General features: G+C 29.0%; 3 protein-coding genes across 6 annotated transcripts; 2 read left to right on the top strand and 1 right to left on the bottom strand.

The window, feature by feature from the left end:
- Positions 1 to 709: 709 nt before the first annotated feature.
- On the top strand, positions 710 to 2703 carry LOC110629021 (cytochrome b5). The gene is made up of 3 exons (XM_021775856.2): positions 710 to 1049; positions 2068 to 2134; positions 2214 to 2703. Exons 1-3 carry the CDS (start codon positions 963 to 965, stop codon positions 2468 to 2470), a joined length of 411 nt encoding a protein of 136 aa, XP_021631548.1. The 5' UTR covers positions 710 to 962; the 3' UTR covers positions 2471 to 2703.
- A 2105-nt stretch (positions 2704 to 4808) lies between these two features.
- LOC110629529 (BTB/POZ domain-containing protein At5g48800) lies at positions 4809 to 10644 on the bottom strand. 3 transcript variants are annotated; one of them, XM_021776546.2, is made up of 5 exons: positions 10187 to 10644; positions 9222 to 9288; positions 6738 to 7904; positions 5797 to 6330; positions 4809 to 5163 (listed from the first exon to the last, which is right to left on the bottom strand). In XM_021776546.2, exons 1-4 carry the CDS (start codon positions 10264 to 10266, stop codon positions 5797 to 5799), a joined length of 1848 nt encoding a protein of 615 aa, XP_021632238.1. In that variant the 5' UTR covers positions 10267 to 10644; the 3' UTR covers positions 4809 to 5163. The 3 variants fall into 3 exon arrangements, with proteins under 3 accessions (XP_021632238.1, XP_021632237.1, XP_021632239.1); XM_021776545.2 differs by lacking the exon at positions 4809 to 5163 and having other exon boundaries at positions 5476 to 6330; positions 10187 to 10643; XM_021776547.2 differs by lacking the exons at positions 4809 to 5163; positions 10187 to 10644 and adding an exon at positions 9689 to 10148 and having other exon boundaries at positions 5476 to 6330.
- A 10449-nt stretch (positions 10645 to 21093) lies between these two features.
- Positions 21094 to 24845, top strand: LOC110629366. Of its 2 annotated transcripts, none has more exons than XM_021776301.2 (4): positions 21094 to 21347; positions 21455 to 21585; positions 22454 to 22551; positions 24596 to 24845. In XM_021776301.2, the coding sequence occupies exons 1-4, from the start codon at positions 21176 to 21178 to the stop codon at positions 24747 to 24749; spliced, it is 555 nt and encodes a 184-aa protein (XP_021631993.1). In that variant the 5' UTR covers positions 21094 to 21175; the 3' UTR covers positions 24750 to 24845. The 2 variants fall into 2 exon arrangements, with proteins under 2 accessions (XP_021631993.1, XP_021631992.1); XM_021776300.2 differs by having other exon boundaries at positions 21098 to 21347; positions 21446 to 21585.
- The last annotated feature ends 28 nt before the right edge of the window (positions 24846 to 24873 follow it).

The raw sequence follows: 24873 nt of genomic DNA, 5'->3' as shown, positions 1-24873 counted from the left end.
TTATTACTTTTAAAATTAAATATATCATTTAATTATAATTAAATATAAATTAATATTATTTTTATATATAAAATTAATTTATATTTAAAAAAAATAAAATATTATATGCAAAATTCTTATATTTTAATTTTTAAAAATTAATTAAAAGTAAATTTAAATAAAAATATTGAGCTAATTCATTTTGAATTTAAATATTTAAATTAAATTAAAATATAAAATAATATAAATATTGAGACTTTTTCAATTATTTAATTATTAATTATTAATAATAATAATATATATTACATTCCATCTAAATTATTAAATTGCTATTTAAACTATTAAATTATCATCTTATCTATTAAATTTAAAAATTTATAAATAAATTAAATTTATATTAAAATATAAAAATTAAATTAATTAAATTAAAATAGAAATAAGCATCAATTGACCTTATATATATTTAAAGAAACTTGAGTCATGGAGGACTAAAAACAGAAAATCAGGTGAATGTCAGAAGGTGGGCCGCCCGCCTTCTGACCAACTTCAGCCGGACTAATTTTAAATGTGTGAACCATGCAACGCCCAAAAAAAGCAGTAGCCGTTCCTCTATTTATTATTTTTCTCAATAATTTATTTTTTTTAAAAAAATCAGTTCTCACGGTAATAATTTAACCTTATTATTTTTAAAATTTTATTAAATAATAATAATAATAAAAAAATCCTGAAAAAAAAGGAAATTGGTTGGTGAAAAACTCCTCTGACATCTCAACCCTCACCAACCCCAGACCCCAATCTATGCTCCTCTATTGGATCCCCTTACCAAACCACTCTCTGTCTGTCCTTCTGTCTCTCTTCTTGGTCTTGTGTTCAAATCCGGCCACAGTCACAGCTTCTTTTGAGATAGCCCTTAGATTTTTGCTCCTTCAAAAAGCCTAAAAGCTTCTTTCTTTCTGTTTCTCCTCATATCAAACCTCACACAAATGAGTAGTCAAGGAAAGGTCTTTAATTTGCCTGAGGTCTCTGAGCACAATACCCACAAAGATTGTTGGCTTGTTATTGAGGGGAAGGTATGTATACACTGTATTTTCTAATCCAATTTCGTTAATTCCCATTTCGTCAGTTGATGGGTTTATGTGATTTTCTTTGATGTCTTATTGGATGCAATTCTGTTATCTGTGTTTGCTGGATTAACAATTCTGATTCCTTGTTTGTGCATTTCTTCTTGTTGGCTTGATCTTGACATTGTAATAAATTCAATTTCCGTGTGTGAGTTTATAGATCTCTTTAGAAACACGTTCCTACTTGTTCATCTACTTTGCATGTAGAACTTTGGTATTCAATAGTTGATTATTTGTTTACTGTTTTAATTTGAGATCTTCTGTGTTATTTGTTTGTTTGTTTTTCCTTGTTGCTTAATAACTTCAGATGGGCATGGCAGGAGGTTCTTAATGCACATAACTTATCAAAGCCAGGCCTATCTGTTGGTAAATCACTGAATTGTGCTTAGAAAGTTATTAAAATATCTAAGTTGTAAGGGTAGTAGTATGATAGCTGGTATCTAAAATGTTTCACATGATGGTGCTGTGGTCAACATGGAGAATTTGAGTTGATTTGTGATCTTTAGATGTTTCTCTTTTGATTGCTTATTTACTCATATGAATGATTTCATTGTGATGAGTTTCTTTTTTTTTTTTTCAAATCACTGGTATATCACTTGCATCAAGAACTCATTTTCTCCCAAATTTTGGGCCCTTAATTCTTTGATATGATTCTCAAAAAATTTTAGGAGGTTAAGGTTTTTGGTAGTTTCAAAACCTTCAGAACTCCCACTTTTTCAATCCACCAAATTGTTGGATTGGAAAGGATTTCATAGCCTAACTTCCATACACCACTCCTGAACATGGTGTTAGAATCTAATTTGAGGAAATGCTTTTCAACTGCGTAGCGAGGAATTGGCAATGAATTGGAGGCAGATGAACTCAGAATTCAGTGTTCTTCAATATCGAAACTCAATTTTAATATAGCATTGTGATATATTTCACATTTCAATATCCTCAAATTCTATATTTTGATTTGATGAGCAAGGTATATGATGTGACGAAATTCCTGGAGGACCATCCTGGAGGTGATGAGGTTTTGCTGGCTGCCACAGGTAAGAAGATACAGTCGTTGCGAGTGCCAATTCTTTAAAGAAATGCAGAATCGTCTACTGATTCTGGTGTAATTTGCAGGAAAGGATGCAACTGATGATTTTGATGATGTTGGACACAGCAGCAGTGCAAGAGCAATGATGGATGAATTCTATGTTGGTGAGATTGATACATCAACAATTCCTTCTAGGAAGGCATATACTCCTCCTAAGCAGCCTCATTACAACCAAGACAAGACACCAGAGTTCATTATGAAGCTCCTTCAGTTCATAGTTCCTCTGCTGATCTTGGGTTTGGCTTTCGGGATCCGATTCTACACCAAAAAGGCTGAAGCATAAGTGCTCAAACAATAACAAGGAATTGAATTCAAATTCCAAAAGGATGATTCAAATAAGCTCATGTTAGTTAATTCTTCTTGTGTCAATACTGTGGATCTTAGGACTTTGAGTTTGTGATGAATATGTGCTTGTTCTCTCTACCATTCTCTTTTCCTTTGTGAGATTTCATGTTGTCATCTTTCTTCTTCTTCTTCTCTTTATATACCATTCATAAAAGCCTTATTGCCTCTTTATCACATCATGTTATTGCTGATTTTGGAAAATCAATTTAGAAAATATAAAATTCTCAAACTGTTATTTTTTAAATAATTTAAATACTTTTTTGCAATTGAAAAATTGTGAAAGTATATTTAAATTGAAAATTTTGGATTAATTTAAATAAAAAGTTGAAAATGAATTAAATTACTTTTGAACCTATTATATTAATTAAGAAATTTATACTAGTAGTCTCTCTCTTAACTTTAGAGGTTGTTATATTTTAATCCTTTATTTTTGTTGTAAAATCACTTATAACATGGAAAGCCTCCTCAACTGATTTTATGTATTATTTTCAAAGATGGACAAATTCTTATGTAATATTTTTAAAGGCAAAAGATTTTTATGACAGAAGTAGCAGTATAGGAGTTTATCCCCTCTTCCCCAGTATACATCCACCAAAGTGAAAGAGAAACACCAGCATAGAAATTATAGCTAGTGAAGATGGTGTGCTGCAACTGGTGCATCCAGGTAGGTATGTGGAAATTCACTGACTGCCTGTCCCTTTAAGAATTTAACGAAATATAAACAGAATTTACAAACGGATACACATCCGTTTGTAACAATAACATGTTATTGCAGCTGAAATCATAAAGAAGTATCTCAGCCACTGCATAACCTGGCCAGATGTATTCGAGTATTCTTGGGTTGGGGAAAAGTTCTCTTTGTTGCTCCTAATCACACTATCTACAAATTGCTGAAAGCTCGCTGGGAGAGAAACCAGCATTCTCCAGACCAAAATCAGTCTCCAAAGAAACATGATAGCAAACAAGTCAATAAAGTCACATGCTGATTCAACACCAAAAGATCTAAATCGTCACAGACAGCTTACATCCTGTATTTGGATACCTTCCCTACATCAAGACCATGATTTGAGAACCAGAAACCAAAAGAAAAATGGTTGGTCCATGGCCTGAAATTATGCTCAAGCACAAAATATACCTCCTGAGACTTGAAGAGAAACCAGTGGAGAATTGCAGAATTGTGACTAGATCTTTTAATCATGAAGAGGATTATAATATTGAAACTAACATCACTGCAGAATTTCATAAAGGGAAAGATGGTCACTTAAAGTTTGGATACAGCAAAGAGGTTACCATGCTAAAATTTTGCTTAGGGAAATCAGACAGTGTTCGCAAGTCACTTCAACTTAAGGTTTCCCCCCCCTTTTTTTTTGCCAGCCAAGGATGATGAGCATCGGAAGAAGAGTTTGCAAGCAATAATGATGTATGCTAAAGATCTAACATAGCCTAATTTTCCAAATTTCCAAATGTGATAGTTATTCTAAAGATCTTTCACTGCATCTGTTGGTTCTATGAGTCCAGTGATTACGTAATATGAAGCTTATGTTGCAAATATTATGCAGATGTGTTGTCTTGATTTAGTGATCAACTTCTAATCAACTGCACATATTTTTGGGTTCCTAAGAAAAAGTAAGGAACTTGGTTTTAGGAAACAAGTGTGAACTTGCCATGCGATTGCATATTGAATTCGGATGACATAAGTGGGAGTTGTTTCAGGTCAATATAACTTCTCCTGAAACTTTTAACGCATACATAATTGGGAATAAACAAATGAAAAGTCTGCCATTCTAGTAATTTTCTTAAAAACTACTAAAAGAAATTCAAGACACAAAATGTTATTATAACTTGTACAAGAACGTCAGCAGGGTCAAAATGAGGCCAAAAACACACACACGGCAAAAAAAAAGAAAAAAAGAAAAAATCAAATTTCAAAGTATATCAAAGAAAGACATTTAATCCATTATCGTTAGACATCTTTAACAATGATTAATTTATACCTAAAATAACAATATAGATTACATAGACAATAAAAATAATACTTCATACCGTAAATTTGATAAAAAAGAACTTGGCATCCAACATTATTTTTTTTAACAAATAGGTAAAAAACTATCAAACCAAACATATATAACTCAAATGTTATAAAGTATAAAAGTGTAAAATTAGAAAGATAGTTAATAATTTTAACTTAAGAGAAAAGAAGTGAGGCATTTGTAAACAGATAATTAATTTTTAATAGAAATTTAAGAAATGTGAGATATAATAGCATAAAACTTTTCGATCTAAAAAAGAAAGGAGTTTACCATTACTTAACTATTATTTAACAGTAAATAACGGCTGGTATCATTATGTAACGGCTGTATGGACCATTACAAGAACAAACTTGTCCTTTAAATAATAGGTATAATATTAATGGGAGAGTTAAAAAACTGTAAATTACTTCACGTAACGGCCTTTATTTAAAACCAAGATGCTATTCCTTACCGTCTAAATCAGTGACAGAAACAGAGCATCATTTTCGCATTATATTCTTCCATGGCTCCATATTTTATGCTTCTAGCTAAAGTAACAGTTTTGCACTTTTTCTTTGGAAGGAAAATTTTTTAAGCGTCCTTGAGATGTCCATTTCCCCACCTAAAAGAAGAGAAAAAGGGAGGACCCTTGGTTTATCTCAAACCTGTTGCCATGTACAAAGCAAAACTATTTCTGGCAATGCAGGAACTTGAATAGTAATGAATTATACAGCTCAAAGATCAAATAATATAAGGGGAAGTATAATAGATGTGGGAAATTAAAAGACAAATGAGGAAGATAATCCATGTTAAGCTAAAACAAAGAATATAAACATCTATGATTATCCAAAGAAAATAAAGTCTGTAAGAATTGCATGGTTCACTTTATTAGAAAATCGACATGAATACTTGGAGAAGAGAAAAGACAAACCAGTACGTGCACACTGAGGAAAGTAGATTGCCAAACCCAAAATTTCTTGTCAGTCACAACATAATGAGTCAGAAATGATACATATAGTTTGTAAGCATATTACCAAAAGTTATGATAAAAATTCTTCCATATATACAGCATTTTCAAATGATAAAACTCTCCAAAAACCATGACTTGCAAACATGAACCTCTATCTTGCTAATCAAAGCATCATAGATCATATACAAGGTGGCCAAAAGGAACATTTAAGAAAGTAAAATGGTTAACAAGAGCATGGCTCACAGTCAACAAATATAGAAAAAATGAATGGGCAACTCGAATTACCTAATCAGTGCTTGCACATGTTCTCTCGATTACTCTAGAATCAGTTCTATGAGAATGCTTTGAGGGAGAACTTGATCCCCTTGAAGAACTATGCCCAAAGAAACTCAGCTTACCGATTTTCTTGGAGAAAGAACTCATGAATTTTCGAGAATGAGACTTTTGCATATCTCTCTTCATACAAACATGTTCTTTCTCGAGATCATTTAATCTCATCCGTAACCGAGCTAACTCAAGTTTCAACTCTCGGTTTTCTCGCCTAAGTGATGCATAGTTGTCTCGTGGAGACATTGCTGCACTGAGTGCACCACTGCTGATCCTCCATGACTGGTGCATTGGTTTGTGGTCTTCATCACCGTAAGAGCAGCACAATGAATTTCTGAGCCTTATTTGCTCAAAATAAAGCACTTGAACGATAGCTTGTAGGGGCAGGCGTTCATTTTGTGCAGCATGTGCACCAGCTTCTTGCGAGAGCTTCTGAAAATCAATCAGTTTGCAGAGCTTCTTCCGGTCAGAATCTGATAAACCCTGATGCGCCTGGATGTATGGTTGAAAAAGAATTAGAATTAGAAATTTTGAAAGCAGCTGTTTGTTTATAGATGAATTTCATCTTCTTGTCAATCTCGGGGCTGAGAAAGCTTAATGATACACACACACGACTGAAACTTGACTCTCAAAATATAGTTTGACACGAAGCTGAGCCCATAAATCCAGGAAACAACAAGTAGTAACTCATATTTCTTTACTTCTAACGATCTAATCTGGAAAGCACTGCTTACCCAAGTTGTTAAAAGCACAAGTCTCTCTGATATGCAATAGAGCTCCTTTTAATATATGAAATAAAATATTACCAAATATATTTACTCCTTTTTGTCGGCTGAAAATAAGACTGAAGTTTTCTTCCAGATGATAAAAATAGGAAGAAAACATCAGACATTACGTACTTTGAGGTAAATATCAATTGCTCGATATAGTCCATCGTGTATGGTACGTGCATGTGCGGGTAAAGTCTCTGCAATGACCATGAACTTAGAAAGCTTGAGGTTTGCGTCTGGAGCAATTTCTGCTAAGTAATTGTCTGCTAATTTTGAGACCTTGAACAATGCAGTTTGAGACGGTGAACGAGGACTGTCTGATTCAAAGACAGAAGCATCTTCCATATCATCTTCACTGTCATCTTGCTGTGAGAAGTTTACCAAGATCCTATGAACTGTGTCAACATCAAACAAAGTATCACCTGCATGTCGGAAGGATGGAATCAGAAGATCATCAATAGTTGCTATATCCAACTGGGAACCAATGCGCCTCTCTAGATCAAGTCTACAAGCAATTGTACAATCAAGCATGACTGCACTTCGCAAAAGACCAAAAAGAAAACTGATTGGAACTGCAAGTTTCTCAACTGGCAAAAGGTTGACAATTGTCTCAACCACAAGCCTTTCATGCCCCGTTGAAATCAGATCAATTTTTGTTTGGCTAGAAGGATTCCATAAACTGGATTTCTTTGTCAATTCCTTCTGAGCATAATTCACAAGTGATGCTCCAATACTCTCAGGGCGGACGCCACGGCATTTCATAGCTGTCATTACTCTTTGATAGAGGTCAATCCGAAGAACAGAAAGATCTTCTATCCACCAGTCCCCCTCACACTTGGCTTGCTTGTTCATGTGAAGCCTCCCTGAACTGCTATACTCCAAGCGTGAGAAGCTTGAGGCAATTTGCTCAGCACAAGCCTTTGAAGCTATTGAATCTATGCAACGACTAACTATTTTCAGCTCATCAGCAAGAGGAAGTAGGTTCTCACATTGTTGCAAAACTTCAACACACATTTCAAGGTTCTTGCAAACGATACTCTCTAGATATTCTTCAGCACGAGAACCAAGATTGTCTTTTGAAAACTCTTCATTCATTTCAAGGTAATCAGAAACACAACACAGCTGAGCAACGTTTGCAGATGTAATCTCGAAGTTAATTCCATAACAGAATTTTGCAGCCAACTCAAATGGCTCTGCTCCTCCTGGGAGATTAAGAAGCTCCACCCTTGAGATATCAGCGTCCCTATGTTCTGCAACCAACTTTCTGATTCGTCCACTGCGAGAGACAAGGGGGAACTGCATTTTGAATGAAATTATCAGAAGTCTATCAGAACTATGAAATTTACATCTCATTAATATGTGAAAAAGAAAAGAAACATTCAATTAGGATTCACTCGCTCTTAAGGTGAAATAGTTACTGAGTAGTTAATTACTTACCAAAGGCAGATCAGAATAACAATTATAAATTAAAGAGAAAAACTTTTAAGGCCATATGTATCTCTCAAAACAGAGGAAAGAGAAGAAATGGAAAATGAATTCAGATTATCTTTTAGAAGATTCATGATTTTCCACCTCCGTTCTGTCGGATACTAATAATTGTAGAAATAAGCAAGTGACTCAAATTTGCACACAAACTTTCCTGCAGCATTTCTACTTTTTTCTCTGCATGCTTTTTGTCAGTTGTTTAAGTCTTAGACTAACAAACCAAGCACATCCTTATGTGGATAGAATTTTTGGTCAATAGAAAGAAGAGGCGGTTGGCATCTCCCCTGAGTCCTTACAGAGACAGGAGAAGACTTTGAGAGCATTTTTGGCTAATGCTGATTGCTGCCTACCTTCTTAGTGTATCTATAACCAGAAGCCAGGGGTGCTAACAACTAAGGATGTGAAATTTTATGACGTACCAAAATTGTAAATCTTATCCCGAACGTTAATAAAATGGGTAAACACAAAAATCAAGCTTATAATATGGGATAGTACATCAACCTCTCAGAGCCCACAATTGTGGGTTGCTTTAAGCACTGGTCACATTTTATGGTCATACTGAACTCTAAAATTCAACTTTAACTTAAGCTTCATTTTCTTCCTCCATAACTGATGGAGGAGAGGAAGTGACTTTTGACTTTTTTACTCAAAACAACAAACTTCATGATCAATTTTCTCATTGAGTGTAGGTTGTCTATTTTAATTTGTGTAACCAAGTAGATAACAAAAACAAATTTATTCACCAAGTAGTGATTCACAACTTAACAGAGCAGTTATTCAGAAGTTTCTCAGAAACATGCAAGATTCATGCAGTTTGTGGACTCCAAAATTCAAAAGAAAAAAAAAAAAAGAAGCTCCTTGCTTTCTTCTGCTGTGTGTACTTCTATTTATTCACCAAATCTTTCAGATAAAATCATTACGTTAATCTCAGTAAAAGTTGAACTCCGTAAATATTTGAGTGTGTGTATTAAGCACTTCACTATCTCTGACACCACAAATTAAAGCAATGCTAAAAGAAGTTTCATCCATATTAGCAGCAGTATATGCTTTTTATTTTTTTAACGTCAGCAGCAGTATATGATTGATCAGTAAGAATTTAGATATTCAGACAAAATTGCAAAAAGTTACCTTATGTAATGCGAATGTCCCTCCATTCACTTCTATTGTGATATCACTAGGGACATCCCGAAAAATCCTACAACAAGATAATTATCAATCATCACAAAAGAATGCTTAATAACTATTTAAAAACCAAACATGTAAGTTCAAAATTAAAGCTTTTGCGTGCAGATACCAAATCTTAGCAGGCAAAAATATAGGACCCTTATAATGAAACGAAGTTGAAAGTCTCCAAAAGATTCAAAAACAACTGGAATTAAATAGAAAAAAAAATTCTGCCATGAACAACAACAGATCCAAAAATAAAGAGATTCAGAAATATGGATACAAGAAAAGAAAAGCAGAACAGAGAATGCATTTAGGAGGAAACATTTGAAATAGTAGAAATATCTCGAAGCAACAATGATGAAGGAAAACAAGTACATGCCAATAAACAGATATGAAGAAAGTTTGAAGGTTAAGTTATTCTAAAATACCATAACGTAGACACTGAAAGATGTAAAACCGGTGATTGCATCACACAGCAAAGATAAGAAAGAGAGGAGCGAAGGAGGGGTGGGGGGTGTTGAGATGTGGAACCTAAGAATATATTAGGTACTATACACCATATGGAGGCAAATTTTTTAGGACTATTTTATATTCTTTATATTTTTTTACATATAAATATATAATATTTTCATATTCCGGTTTAAAAGCTCACGGTAAAAATGCTCTTTACGTAGCCAAATTGGTGAAGCAAAAACTCTATGGGTTTTTTTATTTTGGTACTTATATTTGGATTACGTGATTTTTCAATTCTTAAAAGGAAGGACAACAAGTATGCAGGGCAGCAACGATTGGAACAAAATTTTAGATCAACCTGACCACTCAACACACTACTAAAGCCAAAAGAGGGAGAACCCAACAAAGAAAAAGAGAAAAACAACAGGAAAGAATATTACTTTTATATAATAAAAAAAAACAAACAAACAAACCATTCATTGCATCGCTGCCTGGAACACTTAGGCAAGGAGAGTTGCTGCTGCTGTTGTTGGTGGTGGTGGAGCTTGTCCATGGAAGGAAAGGCAAAGAGAAAAAAACGAAAAGCAGAGAGTGAAGATGATGAGAAAGAATAAAAGAAGAGGAAAGTGGGGTTAAGGGAGAAAGACAGAGAAGGAGAATCAGAAGGTGTTGGTGAAGTAGTTCATTGGCCATTTTTGTCAAACAAGTGATGTTCAAAACAAAAGATTGCAACTGTCCAAAGCAATGGGCCTCCCTTGCTACCATGTGGGTCATGCTTATGCTTTTGCTATCCAAGCTTAAGGATGCGTAAATCAAATGTTTACATCTGCTTTGTATTACGCCATAAAAGGTGAAGAGGTGAGGTGAAGTGAAGCGAGTGTCACTGTGAAGTCTAACTATGCAGCGCAGGTAAAGATGCAGTAAAGTGCCACTGGAAAAGCGGAACTTTGCTTTGCTTACCTTTCATCATTAACCGGAAAAAAAAAAGGCGGGAAAAGAATAAGTTATTTATGGAAAAAATTACTAATTTACACCATACCGTAAAAGGTGAGTGAGAAACTAAAAGTGTATTTAATTATAAAAAATATTTTTTTATTTTATATTATTAGAATATTTATTTTTTAAATTTTATATTAAAAAATTAAAAAATACAATTTTTTAAAGTGAAAAATACGGAATTCCATATATAGATAAACTTTTCATAAACAAAAATATGATATTTAATAATTATGTTTATATATTTAAGCATGTATAATTTTTTTTAATTTTAAATTAACATAAAATGTAATTTTTCTCTTTATTTTAAATTAATATAAAAATTAAGATCGTGATTATTATAAGAAAAAAATATATTTTTAAAAAATAATAATAATTTAATTGAAAATAATTTTTAATATTACATGAAATAAACACATTTTTCTAATTTTTCATAAAAAATAAAATAAAAAAGAAATAAAAAATTATTTACTATAACTAAACTCACTCTAAAAATAATAATTTTAAAACGTAATAAAAAGACTATTCTGTTAAATTTTTAAAATCGTATAAATTATTTAATAAATTTTAAAATATAAAAATTAATTAATTAAACTCACTGTAATATATAGATTAAATAATAATTTTTATCCTTATTATCCATTTTCAACATTTACGTTCACAGTATTCGGTTCAAATCGAAAAAATCGATCGAATCGAATCGATTTAAAATTTTAATTTGATTTTTTATACATTTCGATTTGGTTTGGTTTTTAATTTCAGAAATTCAGATTATTTTGATTCGGTTTTGATCAGAAAAAAACTGAAAAAATCGAACCGAACCGATTAGTAATAATAATATATTTTTTAATAGAAATTAAATCATATTAAAATTAAAATATTTTAATTATATTTTAAAATATTAAAAATAAAGTGTAAAAAAATTAAAAAATTATTAAAAATCAAAGCCGATCAAACCGAACCGAATCAGACCGGTTTGGTTCGATTTGGTTTCTGATCAAAATCGATTCGGTTTGATTTTTATAAATATTAAAATTTTGATTTTTGGTTTATTCGGTTCGGTTCGATTTTGAACCGAACCGACCGAATGCTCACTTTAGCACTTTCATTCACATTTTGGAAAATATTATATAATTACCGGCTAATTTCATGCCATAGAATGGCCACTCCATAGAAAAAAATATTCGGTTAATTAGAAAAAATCGATGGATAATTTTTTTATTTACATTATATATTTATATTTATTTATATAATTTCGGTGATAATATTCTCTCCCTTTTAATAAGATCACTCATATATTTGATCTATAAAAAGTTGAATTTTTAGGGCAAACACAATGATTTATTTTTCTGTCCGTAAAATAATATGAAGGGATATTCTGATAAATATTAAGTTATTTTGAAAATAATTTTATTTTAGTTTCTATAATTAGCATATTAATTTTATAAATTTTATAATATAATTATTTTATATAAAAATACTATTTAATCTCTATAATATAGAAAAATTCATTAATCGGTCAGTATCATGATTTTAAAAAATATATTAAAATATTTTTAATATTTTAAAATTTTTATTAATTAGTCTTATTAATTTTGATCGTTAATCATTATAAAAAATTTAAAATTGAGAAGATTAATTAATAATTTTTTAAAAAAATAAAATAATAATTAATAAATTTTTAAAAATTATATAAATTAAATAATAAAATATTTAATAATAAAATTAATAGCTAAATTAATTAATAATTTTTTAAAAGGGAGTGTTTTAATATAATTTTTTTATAAAATATTGTTAAAAAGTGTTTAGAGATAATGAAAAAGAAGTTGGGCGTAGGTCAAAAGTTGATATCAAATCGTACCCGTGAATAGATATGATTTTAAGTGGATTTAATTTTAGGTACACCAACACTTTTCTAAATCAATTAAAATCTTCATGGATTTTCTTACTCTCCATTTCTTGATTGCACAAAAATTTTCAATTTTTTAATATATTTTTAAAATATAAAAATTAATTAATAAATTTTATTATAATATAAAAATTAAATAATAGTTTTTACTATATAAATTTTCCAATATTAAAAAGAGCCTACTTTTATTTTTGGAATTTTCTTTTTTGTTTTTTTTTAAACATATTCTTCACACGTAGTGTAATACAAATTGAGGTTGTATGACAAGCGTGCGAGTCTTGTCCTATGATTCCGAAGTTGTCCAAGTCAGAAATTGAAGTTGGGACATATTAATTATTTAGAGTTGTTGATGAGTCTAATCTGTCCAACCAGTTTAATCCCGGAAGTAAAAAAGAATATGCAGCTGACTGCGATTGCTTAATAATGTCCTCTTCTTTTTTTTTTTTTTTTTTAAAAAATATATATATATAAATAAAAAGAAAGTTTAAATTATCAAATAAATAAATAAAAATAATAAAATAACTAAATTCCGTTTATTTATAAAAAATAATTATATTTGAAAAATATTTTTTATAAAAAATATTTTAATAAATATTTTTTATGAGATAATTTATTTTTTGGTATTTAATTTTAATTTTAAAAAATAAAATTTATTGATAAATTTATATATAAAAATTTTAATAAAAATTTTAAAATGTAAAAAATCATTTACTTTATTCAATAGAGTAAGTATTTTTTGTAAATAATTTATAATTAATATAATTTTTTATTAGACTAAATTTTCCCTTTAAAATTTATAATTTTTTTTCAAATAAATTATTTAAGATTTAAGACAATAAATACATATAAAAATATTATAAAATAATAAACAAACCATTTAATAATATTGATTTTCATATGATAAAAAATATGTATATGCATAAAAAAGTATATTTTTTATTCTTATACATATTGTAAGATAAAAATAATAATTTATTTCAATTTCAGCAATAATATCAAATTATATATATATAGTTATCAATTATTTTCAACCATTAAAATAAAAATTATTATATATTAAACACAACTCATAAAAAAAGTATAATTTTAGAAATGCTAACAAAAATTATTTATTTGTTTTATATAATTGGCTCTATTTTCTTTAATTGTCCTTTAAATTCAATATATATATATGTGCATATATTTTTTTTTAATTTTGGAGATGACTAATATATTTAAAATTTTAAATATTTTTTAAAATTAATTTTTGAAATAATTTAAATATAATTTAAATTTAATATGATATTAGATTTTTTTTAATATTAAATTTTTTATATATTTTTTTAAAATTAATTATTACCGGTTAGCTACAACGCTTACCTGTTGAAAAATCTGATTACCGTTGGAGATGTAACTGTAACTGTAACTGTAACATCCTCCATAGAACAGCTGTACCTGTAGTGGTTCAAAACTCTTTTTCTTCAAAGCTCATCCATTCATTTCCTATTATTCAAAATATTCCTCAAAACTAAATAAATATATTAATAAAATAAAATAAAATAAAAAACCGATTCTGCACCGAAAACATGTGAAATTGCTCACCTGTATCGTAGGCCCTATCTTATGGACAACTGACTGTTGAAAATCTCAGTGGACCCATTTGGGTCCCACTGAGAGAAGACATGTCTCCCCATTCATATCTAATATTGTCCTAAATAAATTATAAAATTATGCTTTTTTTATAAATTAAAACAAATTGCATATCGTTTTAGAATTAAATTATAAAAATCAGGTAAATGGACAGCAGCAGGCAGCAGGCAGCAGGCAGCAAAAGGAGATTGTGAATAGAATAGAAAGCCTGAAAATAAGGTAGTAGACAAAAAGCATCCAATAAAATTTATAAAAGTCATCTTTGAAAATCCAAAGTTCAAACATATTTCATTGCTAAAGCACTCCATCACTACTCATGACTTCAACTTTAGGACAAAACCACAAATAATTATTTTATTTTTCTCTTATTTCATGTTTCCATATCTCTTAATAAATTTTATGCACTTTTTATATGTAGTTTTCCATGGTGCTATAATTGGTGTTCTTTTTCTTTTTCTTTAAATAAATTCGCTATTTTTTAAAAATATTTTCTTTTGTATTACATAATTATATTAATAAAAAAAAATTTACTTATAAAATTTTACCTTCATCTTACTTATATATTTTAGTATTATGAAATTTAAATAATAAATATTTTTTATATTATGAAATTTAGATAATAGAGTTTATAATATGAGTGTAAATTTAAGTAGATTGAAAAAAGTTAATCCTATTTTATTTCTTTTTTTTTTATCTATTAATGAGATATAACGATTTTTTTATTACAGTATCACACTCAAATCCATATGTACGGGTGCGTCAGATTTTTTTTAAACTAAACGATCATTTAATTCTTTTGGCGCACATGCGGATAAAACTGTAAAATAACTGGACCTGCTATTTTTTTCACGTCATATCACCGGACTGAATTAATTTTCACTGAATTTAGACTCGCAGTCAACCGGACTGAATTAATTTTCACTGAATTTAGACTCGCAGTCGACTTGACTTGTTCCACGTGTTTAAGTCAAGACTTGAATTGCTGAATGTATTAGCTGAGGGAGCTTCATGAACTTTAAATTAACATTATTTATTTAAATCTAGTCTTATTTAGAATAAATAAAATTTGACGATAATTATTTTTAATTTTTAATTATATAATAATTTAATTTCTGTAATATTTCATTCATTAAATATTACACTTTTATCTTATAGATTAAATTATTTCATAATTTAAACACCATGTTCTCTTCCATATTGTGAATAACTTTATATGATTACAATTTTATATGATTACCCACCACCCCTACAAGTGGGTTGATGAAGGTGGGTCCAGTGGGGTCCCACATTGTATATAATTACCAGATATTATTTGATATGATATCTTCCACCTCCACCACCATTTGCTTCTAAGTCAAACGGCTTAGCCCATGTCTGGCATGCATGCTCAGTTCTGCTCATTACACATGCCCATGCATTCATCCCTGTAGAGTTTTTAACTTGTTTTGTCATATGCGGCCTTAATTTCATGTCATCATAATTACCGTTGAACGGTATGTAATTTAAATTAAAACAATTAATTAATTTTATTTAATTTATATATTTTTATTTTAATTATACTTTAAAACACTAAAAATAAAATATAAAATAAAAAAAATTTATCAAAAATTTAATAATTAAACTCAATCGAATTCATTTAAATTAAAGGAAAAATTACTTTGTAGTCCCTGAAGTTTAACGTAATTAACACTTCTGTCCCTCTATTTTGGCGATTCAACACTTAAGTCCCTCACTTTCTTTTCTGTCCAACTTCGTAGTCCTTCCGTCCAAAATAACCGTTTGGAACATGTGAATTGACAAAATTAACCATCTTCTTCTTCTTCTTCTTCTTCTTCTTCTTCCTCTTTCTGCAACTTCTTCTTCTTCTTCTTCTTCTTCTTTCTTCTTTCTTCTTCTTTATTCTTCTTCTTCTTCCTACTCTTTCTGCAGCAGCTTCTTCTTCTTCTTCTTTCTTCTTCTTCTTCTTCTTTCTTCTTTCTTCTTCTTCTTCTTCTTCCTACTCTTTCTGCAGCAGCTTCTTCTTCTTCTTCTTTCTTCTTCTTCTTCTTCTTCTTCTTCTTCTTTTTCTTCTTCTTCTGCAACTGGAGAGAGAAAGCATGAAAGAGAAAAAAAAAAAAAGGAATTTCACATTAAGAGAAGGGTATTTCTGGAAAAAATTATCACCTCTCACTTTTGACTCTTTGACCAAACGGTTTAAATGGACGGAAGGACTGCGAATTTGGACGGAAGAGAAAGTGAGGGACTTAAGTGTTGGGTCGCCAAAATAGAGGGACAGAAGTGTTAATTACGTTAAACCTCAGGGACTAAGAAGTAATTTTCCCTAAATTAAAATATTTTAAAATAAATATTTAATTTAAAAATTATTAAACCTAGTTTTATATGAAATTGAATTTATATGAGATGCACTTTATCTATCTAATTCAAACGTTAAAAATATTCATAAGTCAACAATGTCGGTCCAGTTTGATTAGTCTTAGATTTGATATTATTTTCATATTTTACAGTTTGGCTTTCTTTGCATGAATTCACACAACAAAAAGTCAAAAAGGGATATTATTCCTTCCTTCTTTCTTGTAAAAATATTCATTACAATTATAATAATAGATTTGATGACTATGTTTTTTTTATCAAGGTTAGTTACATTTAAATTACAAACGGATAACCGACTATTTTTTTATTAAATTACTTTAACATATTAATATTTTCTAATAATATCTATAAATTTTTATTGTCTGTTAACGCAACGAGATATTAATTTAATATAATAAATTATAAACTCAATAAAAATATAAAAATTAATATTTTTACAAAAAATAAAATAAAATTACAGTGTTTTTTTTTTTTTTTTATACTTTTTCATACTAAAATTATATTAAGATGGCCGATTTTGAAGTTTAAGCTTCATTTGAAAATAAATAAATAAAACTATTATTATCCAATTTAATGCTAACACCAGCGTTTACTATACTGGAGTTTAAGGTTCTTTTAGGTCTTTTATAAAAATATATTTTAATTATATGCAGTTTATTAAATTTAACACCATTTTTATTATAAAATTTTAAAATAATTATATAATTTCAAAATATATTTGTAAGCATCCAATATCAACTGTAACGGTTTCAGTTAAAAAATAAAATAAAAACTACATTTTCGTCTGTTATTTTATTCCATTTATAATTTAGTATTTATTTGAATGATTGGTTCTTTGTAATTTATTACTGGTAAAATAAATCTTTAAAATTAGTATAACAATGTTAATTTATTCAGTTTTTAAATTTATAGATTAATTAATTTATTTAAGAAAAATTATTTTTTAATCCCTGAGATTTAACGTAATTAATACTTTTATCTATCTATTTTGGCGATTCAACACTTAAGTCCCTCACTTTCTTTTCTGTCCAAATTCATAGTCTTTCCGTCCAAAATAGCCGTTTGGGACATATGAATTGACAAAATTAACTCTCACTATTTCAAAATCACAAAACCCAAACCCTTTTTTTTTTTATTCTTCCTACCCTTTCTGTAACTTTTCTTCTTCTTCTTATTACCCTTTCTGCAACTTCTTCTTCTTCTTTTTTTTATCCTTTCTGCAACTGGAGAAAATATTAAAAAAAAAGATTCACATTGAGAGAAAGTTATTTTAAAAAAAAATTATCACCTCTCACTTTTGACTCTTTGACCAAATGGTTTAAATGGACGGAAAGACTACGAATTTGGACGAAAAAGAAAATGAGGGACTTAAGTGCTGGGTCTCCAAAATAGAGGGATAGAAGTGTTAATTATGTTAAACGTCATAAACTAAAAAATAATTTTTTTATTTATTTAAAATATAAATTAAATAATTACTTTTTAATATACATAAATTAATTTATTAATTTTTTTAAATTAAAGTGAACTTAATTTTATAATATAAAATAATTTACTAATTAATTTTTTAATTTTAAAAAATATATTATAACGTATTTAAGTTTTGAAAGATAGTTAATCACTTTATAAAATTAATAAAAAAATTAACTAATAAAATTTTTAAAATATTAAAATATTTTAATGTATTTTTAAATTAAATAATTAATAATGTTTTTTTATATTATAAAAATTAAATAATAATTTAAAAAAATAAAAGGCAGAAAATGTTGAATAGAGACAAGGTAACAGCAGGAAGACACGTGTCAAGTAGTGACCTCACATGGAGAGATGGAGCAGTGGCGGTGGGCGAATGAACAAACTCCCATCAACCCATCATGTCCATTTGCATGCGCTCTCATTATTTTCGGACAACGCATTCATTCATAACGGCATCTTGTCCCAAACTAGGATAAAATAACAAAAAAAAAAAAAAAAAAAAAAAACTTTTTAAAGAAAAGAAGAAAACAATAGAATAAAAATTATTTTGTATTTTCTGTATTTTTTCTCACTTTTTTTTTAAATTATTGCTAACTAATGACGTAACGATATAGCAAAAACTTATTTCTCTATTTGAATTAATATTTTTTTTTTCTTTCGACAATTTTCTTTTTTGCAAAATTTCATACAGGCTAACGTAGCAATTTTTTTCTTATTTTTTTACATTATTTAATTTTGCAGTTATTTAAATTATTAATAATATATGAAATGATAAAAATACTTTGATTTTAATTGATTTTTATAATTTTAAAATATAATTATTTAATTTCAATAAATTTTAAAATCATGATTATTAAATTACTGCAATCTCAAAATTATTACCTCTTAATTTCTATAACGTATTTAGACCATATAATTTATGAGAATAATTAAAAATATAACTATTCAATTTCAATAAAACCCTATAAATTGCATTCCGAGACTTAACCTGGTGGAAAGTGCATCCTGATAGACCTGAGAGGTCTGAGATTCTACTCTCCCAACCCCCTATTTCAAAAAAAAAAAAAATAAAACCCTATAAATTATTAATTAGTAATTATCGAATGATCCATTACTTTATAAAGAGTGAAAAAAGAAACTCAGCTATTCATTTGAAATTTAAGTAATTAGTATATTAATTAATATCCTATTAATTTTTAAAATTGATAAAAAAAGAAAAATAATGAATAACACGAGTATAATTTAAATGAATTATGATATAATTACATGTTATTTATATATTTTTTATTTTATAAAATTAAAAAAAATTGAATTCTTGATATTAAAAAATTAATTAAATTAATTTTTTTTATGATAAATAGAGCCATAAGCATCTCATTGATTGGATTAAAATTGAATTGCATAACCTTAAGATATTATTTTCTATTTGGATTGAGTTCTGATACGGTCTAATTTAAACAAAAGAAATATTTCTATTTGATTTCAATTAGTTTTAGATATGTCTAATCATTTTTTATAAGAAAATTTATACCTTAATTATTGAATATTATTATTATTATTATTAAGTCAATCTTTATATTTTAAAAAAATTATTAAAATATTTTTATTTTTTCTTTTCATCAATAAAATATTTCTTTCACCTAGTTATACCATTAAAAATATATCAAAAAACTAAATTATCTCAATCTTTTCCTCATTTTTTTTCATCGATTCTTCCTCATTTTCTTCTTCTAATTTGGTTCTTTTTTTTTCTTCTTCTTCTTTGATTTTTTTTCGATTTTTCTTTTTATTATTCTTCTTCTCTTTCATCATCTTCTTTTTTTTTGTCTTTTTTTCGGAGGAGGAGAAAGAGGAGGAGGATAGACTATTTCGTTGACGGAAAAAATATTTTAATAGACATGAGAAAAAATAAGAACGTTTTAATAAATTTTTAAAAATATAAGGACTGACTTATTAATAATAACAATATCTAAGTACTAAATAAGAGATTTTATTTAGGGTAAAATTAAATTTTAAAAATTTTTTCTCTCATCTTTTATTTATTTTTAATAAAAAAGAAAATAGAAAGTCTATTTCATTGACTGAGATAAAAAATAAGGACGTTTTAATAGATTTTTAAAAATATAAAGACTTATTTATTAATAATAGCAATACTCAATGATTAAATAGTAAATTTCTCTTTTTTTATACTCAATTTGAATTATGTTATTGTCGGATGGATTAAAATTAATCTAGTTATTGAAAATTTTATTTATTTATTTATTTTTAAATCTAATTTTATCTATATATATATATATATATATATATTTTTCTTAAATGTGGGAGAGTAGAATATGAAATTTCTCAAATTTACTCAGATATACTTACCATCAGATTAAATCTGTAAATCCAAAACTAATTTTATACTTAGTTGATTAATACAATAATTTTAATATATATATATTTTTAAATGGACAACTTATAAACGAGAATGTTTATGGCGAAGCCGAACATGGGCCTAGTGCTGAAAATCTCCTTATATTTTCTGCAACATGTTAAAGGAATAAACAGAGCCCAGCAACAGTTGGCCAAAATACTTAGACTAAGCCCAAATATCATAGTTAGAGAAGTTAATATTGATATAGACTAAGACTTCCGAAAAATAATTTATATTTAAAAATATTATTTTATAAAAAATATTTTTTAATAAAATAATTTATTTTTATTATTTAATTTTAATTAATTTATCAATTTTATAAATAATCTTTTCACACCAAAAGTATTCTAAACTTTATTTTGTAACATTTAATTACTAAAATAAACTTTATTTTATAACACTTAATTATTAAAATTAATAAAAAAAATAAATTAACAGACATTTTAAAAACTTTTCAATATATTTTTTTAAAATTATAAAATTAATTTATATCTATTTTTATAATATAAAAATTAAATAATAATGTATCTTTTATCTTGCATCCGTGAACCGGCTATACTAGGTAATAGTGATCTTCTTATTATTAAAATCTAACAGAATTAAGAAAAGCCCTAATTGAGGGAAGATTGAAAATGTGGCAATTTTCAACTTCAATTTCCTAACAATGCCATGGACTGGTCTTCATGGTTTCGACGCACTGCTAAAAACGCCAAAAGCCCAAATCAGCAGCAGCAGCAAAACACACATGAAGATGAAGAAGAGCTGCTTGGAGTCACTTCTCAATTAATCAATCATGTCAAATCCTTCACACTGGACACTTTCAAGAATTTCCCACTTCAGGGTGACACTCTTTTGCAATCTTCTTCTTCTTACGAAGAGCTTCAAAATGTTAAATTCTTTCTTCTAATTCTGTTGTGTTTTTTGAATGAATCTTTTTAGCTGAAGAAGATGGTACTGATGGAACTGTCACTTTTAGCGATGAAATTCTTGCTGCTACTGAAACTACATCGGCCAATATTCGAAAGGATCTCTCTCAGTGGCAGGAGCGACACGCTACTCTTGTTCTTTCCAAAGTCAAGGTTTTAATTTCTTTTTTCTGCTATTTCTTGCTTCTTTTTTTAGCAATTTGTGTGGAATTGTGAATCCCTTACGCTTTGTTTGGATTGAGGGAATTAGGGAGAAAAGAAAAGAAATTTAATTCTTTAAATTCTCCTGTTTGGACTACCAATAAAAGAGAGAAAAGAGGAGAAAATAAGAGAAATTATATTTTTCAATCCCTTGAAATGAACCGAAAATATTTTCCACCAATTTGGTGGGAAATGATGGGAAATGGAAAGATGGTCAGGTTATTTGTCTGAAAATTCTTTAAAGGTTATCTTTTTAAAATTGTAAAGGTACAATAGTCATTTTTCATCTTTTTTTTTTAAGAGAGAAATTATACTTCTCTTCTTTTCTAAAAATCTATCCAAATAATAAGAAAAAAATCTATATTCTTTTCTCTTCTCTTCATTTCTCCTCCTTAATTTCTGTTGATTTCTCCTATACAACTAAATTCAAACAAAGGGTAGTATTTAGGAATTAGCTTGTAGTTTATTCTATTGGAGAATTTTTTTAACCACTAAAAGGGTAGTTATAGAAGCTTATTTCTTGATTGTATCAAGGTGATGCAGCCAGTGCCATGTTGTTGGTAATTATGTCATAATTATGACTGAACTCGGTGTGTGTAATTTTTTGGGTATTTGTCAAAAATTTTAGACTTAATTGCACACAAAATTGATTTTGGGGTGATTTGCCTGTTGATGACAGGGGTAAATTGCTACTTTATCCCTTAGTTTTACATGTAGGCATGGCAGTTTTTATTAATTTGCCATAAAGTGAAAATTGCTGCCTGAAGTGATTCTGCATTTAACTGATTTTCTTCTACTATACCCCTACTTTTCTCTCCAGGAACTTTCACAACTTAGATTTAGGCTTTGCCCTCGCCACTTGAAGGAACGAGACTTTTGGAGGATATATTTTGCACTTGTCAAGAGCTATGTAGCTGAGTAAGTTGTGCAAGTTTTCAGTGGTGTAATCATACTTGTTTGAAATTTATTGCCGTAGTTGTATCTTGAATTTTCATGGTTATCTTATGAGTTGGAAACTATACTTGGACCATGTTGTTCAAGTGGACATGGATTGACCTGATGGGAAGACAATATGCATGTATCGTTATGTTTTAACAAAGTTGGTTCTCTATTACTGATGCATACATTTTCACCACAGTCTAAAGTCTTAACAACAACTTAAAATAATCTGGACTCACTTTCCCTTCATTAAAAAAGTTGTGGCTCGAAAACAATATACGCATTTGTTCTCTATTGCCAGCATTCTTTGTTACAAGGGGCTATGGTTTTTGGGGCCATTTAACTCTTTTTAACTGAACTGCTGATTGACATACAGGTTTACAGAAATAATAGTTACATATACCATATCTATTTTACAATACTGGAGAAATTTATACATGGAAAGCTGTAAAGGAAAAGTGTTTCAACTTTTCAAATTTAGATTTCCATGCTCGTTTAGTGCATAGGTTTTCTAAATTCTAGACATTCATTAGTGGAACTTGAATGGAATGCATACCATGTAAATGAGCACAACACTAGGATATATGGACATTTTGTGCATAGGAAGAAAAGATTGGTGAGCTAGCAGAAACCTTTGAGGCTCAACTCAACTAAGTTTTTGTCCTAAGCTTTTGTACTGTATGTGCTTTTTCCTCCATTGAAGACAAAAATCCTTTACTTGGACTCCATGCACCTCTTATTATATAGCAAAGAATTCTACTAAATTTAGGGCTACATCTGTTAAGTTGTCACCTATTACCACCCTTCTATTTTATCTGGACTTGAGACTGGCTGTATATGATCCATCCAGGGTAATAGTCATTCTCCAGCAGAGTTCTGAAGCAACTTTTCTCAAAGGATAGAACTTTTTTCCAGTAGTCCAAATCCTTGTTGCAGGACCAGAATGTCTATTCTTCGGTCATGGGTTCTTAGCATCTCAATTTTATTGGCAGTCTAGGTATCAACGCGTTGCAGAACTTGAAAGGGAATGATTCAGTACGAAGTGTGCTCTAGAATCCATTAGAGCAGAATCAGTCCAGCAGAAATCTCAGCTTTGTTTATACATGCAACTGCTTCTCCCTCAAGTAGAACTCTTTTAATTGGACCTCATAGTGCAGTTGCATGACTTGAAAGCTAATTATTCAATATAAAGTGTGCTACTGACTCCACTAGAGCAGAATCAGTTCAGTATAAATCTGAGCTTTCTTCATATATGCAACTTCTTTTCTCTCAAGTAAGACTCTTTTAATTGGATCTCATAGTTAGTGCTGTTTCACCATGATCTTTCAAGTAATGAGCAATTAGGGAGGAATGAATATGTCTGTTTAGAAAGTCTAACACCATTGCTTATAAGTCATAACAACAAATAGGATAGGTTCAATTGATATACTATAGTTCCTGCACTATTTTGCAAACAGTTTATCTTTTTATCTCTGGCCCTGAATCAAATCTTCTGTTTTCAGATAAATACTTAAGAAAATCTTTAACTGAGATAACATCTCTGGAGAAAATATGTCTTATTGCCTCTTTTCCTTGTCCTATCTCCTATGACTCCCAATGCAAGCCATAGCTGAAAATGCTTGGTACTAAGTTTAGTTTTGAGGTTAGACATATATGCCAACTCTTTACTTATTTTGTTTCTTTTTTATTCTTTTTGAAATTTTCCTTGTATGTGCATGGGCTCCAGATTAACCTTAAATATGGTCAAGCTTTTGTATTTTTTATTTTACTCTTCATATATCCCTATATCATAACGGCAATTGGTAGTTAACACTAAGCAATTGCTTAATCTCATAATCTCATAAATGCTGTGAGCTTAATCTCCGACTAACGGGAGATTGATGGTTGTTGCCTGTTCTTTCAGTTGGATAAGTTATGGTATTTTGCCTATTTCTCCCTCACACGGGTGTGATGATGCATGCATATATTAATTTGCACTTTCATGTACAAAATATGATATCTTTGTTCTTGGGTTGTTTATCAGATACGAGTTGCAGGCCATACGAGTAGCAAAAATCAAAAGGATAGCAATGGAGAAGGAAATATCTTCAGATTCTGGTGCATTTGAAGTTGAAATGGCAGAAACAAAGCAAGCAGCAAGTTTGGAACCTCAACCCCATGAGATTGCTCCCTCTTAGCTTTAAATTGAAGCATGGGTGTATGCATTAGTCTAACTTGGACTAAATCATTTCATAATACCTGAATTTAATGATATTATTTCCTCTTATATAGCACATTCTGAGTTTTTATAATATTTAATGA

The sequence above is a fragment of the Manihot esculenta genome, chromosome 13 (assembly GCF_001659605.2).
Source record: "Manihot esculenta cultivar AM560-2 chromosome 13, M.esculenta_v8, whole genome shotgun sequence".
NCBI lineage: Eukaryota > Viridiplantae > Streptophyta > Magnoliopsida > Malpighiales > Euphorbiaceae > Manihot > Manihot esculenta.
This window is presented reverse-complemented; position numbering and strand designations above follow the sequence as displayed.

Excerpts from the sequence above, each read along its gene's own strand:
- LOC110629366 (XM_021776300.2), top strand. The coding sequence starts at position 21,176 with ATGGACTGGTCTTCATGGTTTCGACGCACTGCTAAAAACGCCAAAAGC. Across the intron at positions 21,348-21,445 it reads CAAGAATTTCCCACTTCAGG|CTGAAGAAGATGGTACTGAT; the intron begins GTGACACTCTTT and ends GAATCTTTTTAG. Across the intron at positions 21,586-22,453 it reads TTGTTCTTTCCAAAGTCAAG|GAACTTTCACAACTTAGATT; the intron begins GTTTTAATTTCT and ends TTTTCTCTCCAG.
- LOC110629529 (XM_021776546.2), bottom strand. The coding sequence starts at position 10,266 with ATGGACAAGCTCCACCACCACCAACAACAGCAGCAGCAACTCTCCTTG. Across the intron at positions 9,289-10,186 it reads AGGCAGCGATGCAATGAATG|GATTTTTCGGGATGTCCCTA; the intron begins GTTTGTTTGTTT and ends ATCTTGTTGTAG. Across the intron at positions 7,905-9,221 it reads GGACATTCGCATTACATAAG|TTCCCCCTTGTCTCTCGCAG; the intron begins GTAACTTTTTGC and ends TTCAAAATGCAG.
- LOC110629021 (XM_021775856.2), top strand. The coding sequence starts at position 963 with ATGAGTAGTCAAGGAAAGGTCTTTAATTTGCCTGAGGTCTCTGAGCAC. Across the intron at positions 1,050-2,067 it reads GGCTTGTTATTGAGGGGAAG|GTATATGATGTGACGAAATT; the intron begins GTATGTATACAC and ends TTGATGAGCAAG. Across the intron at positions 2,135-2,213 it reads GGTTTTGCTGGCTGCCACAG|GAAAGGATGCAACTGATGAT; the intron begins GTAAGAAGATAC and ends TGTAATTTGCAG.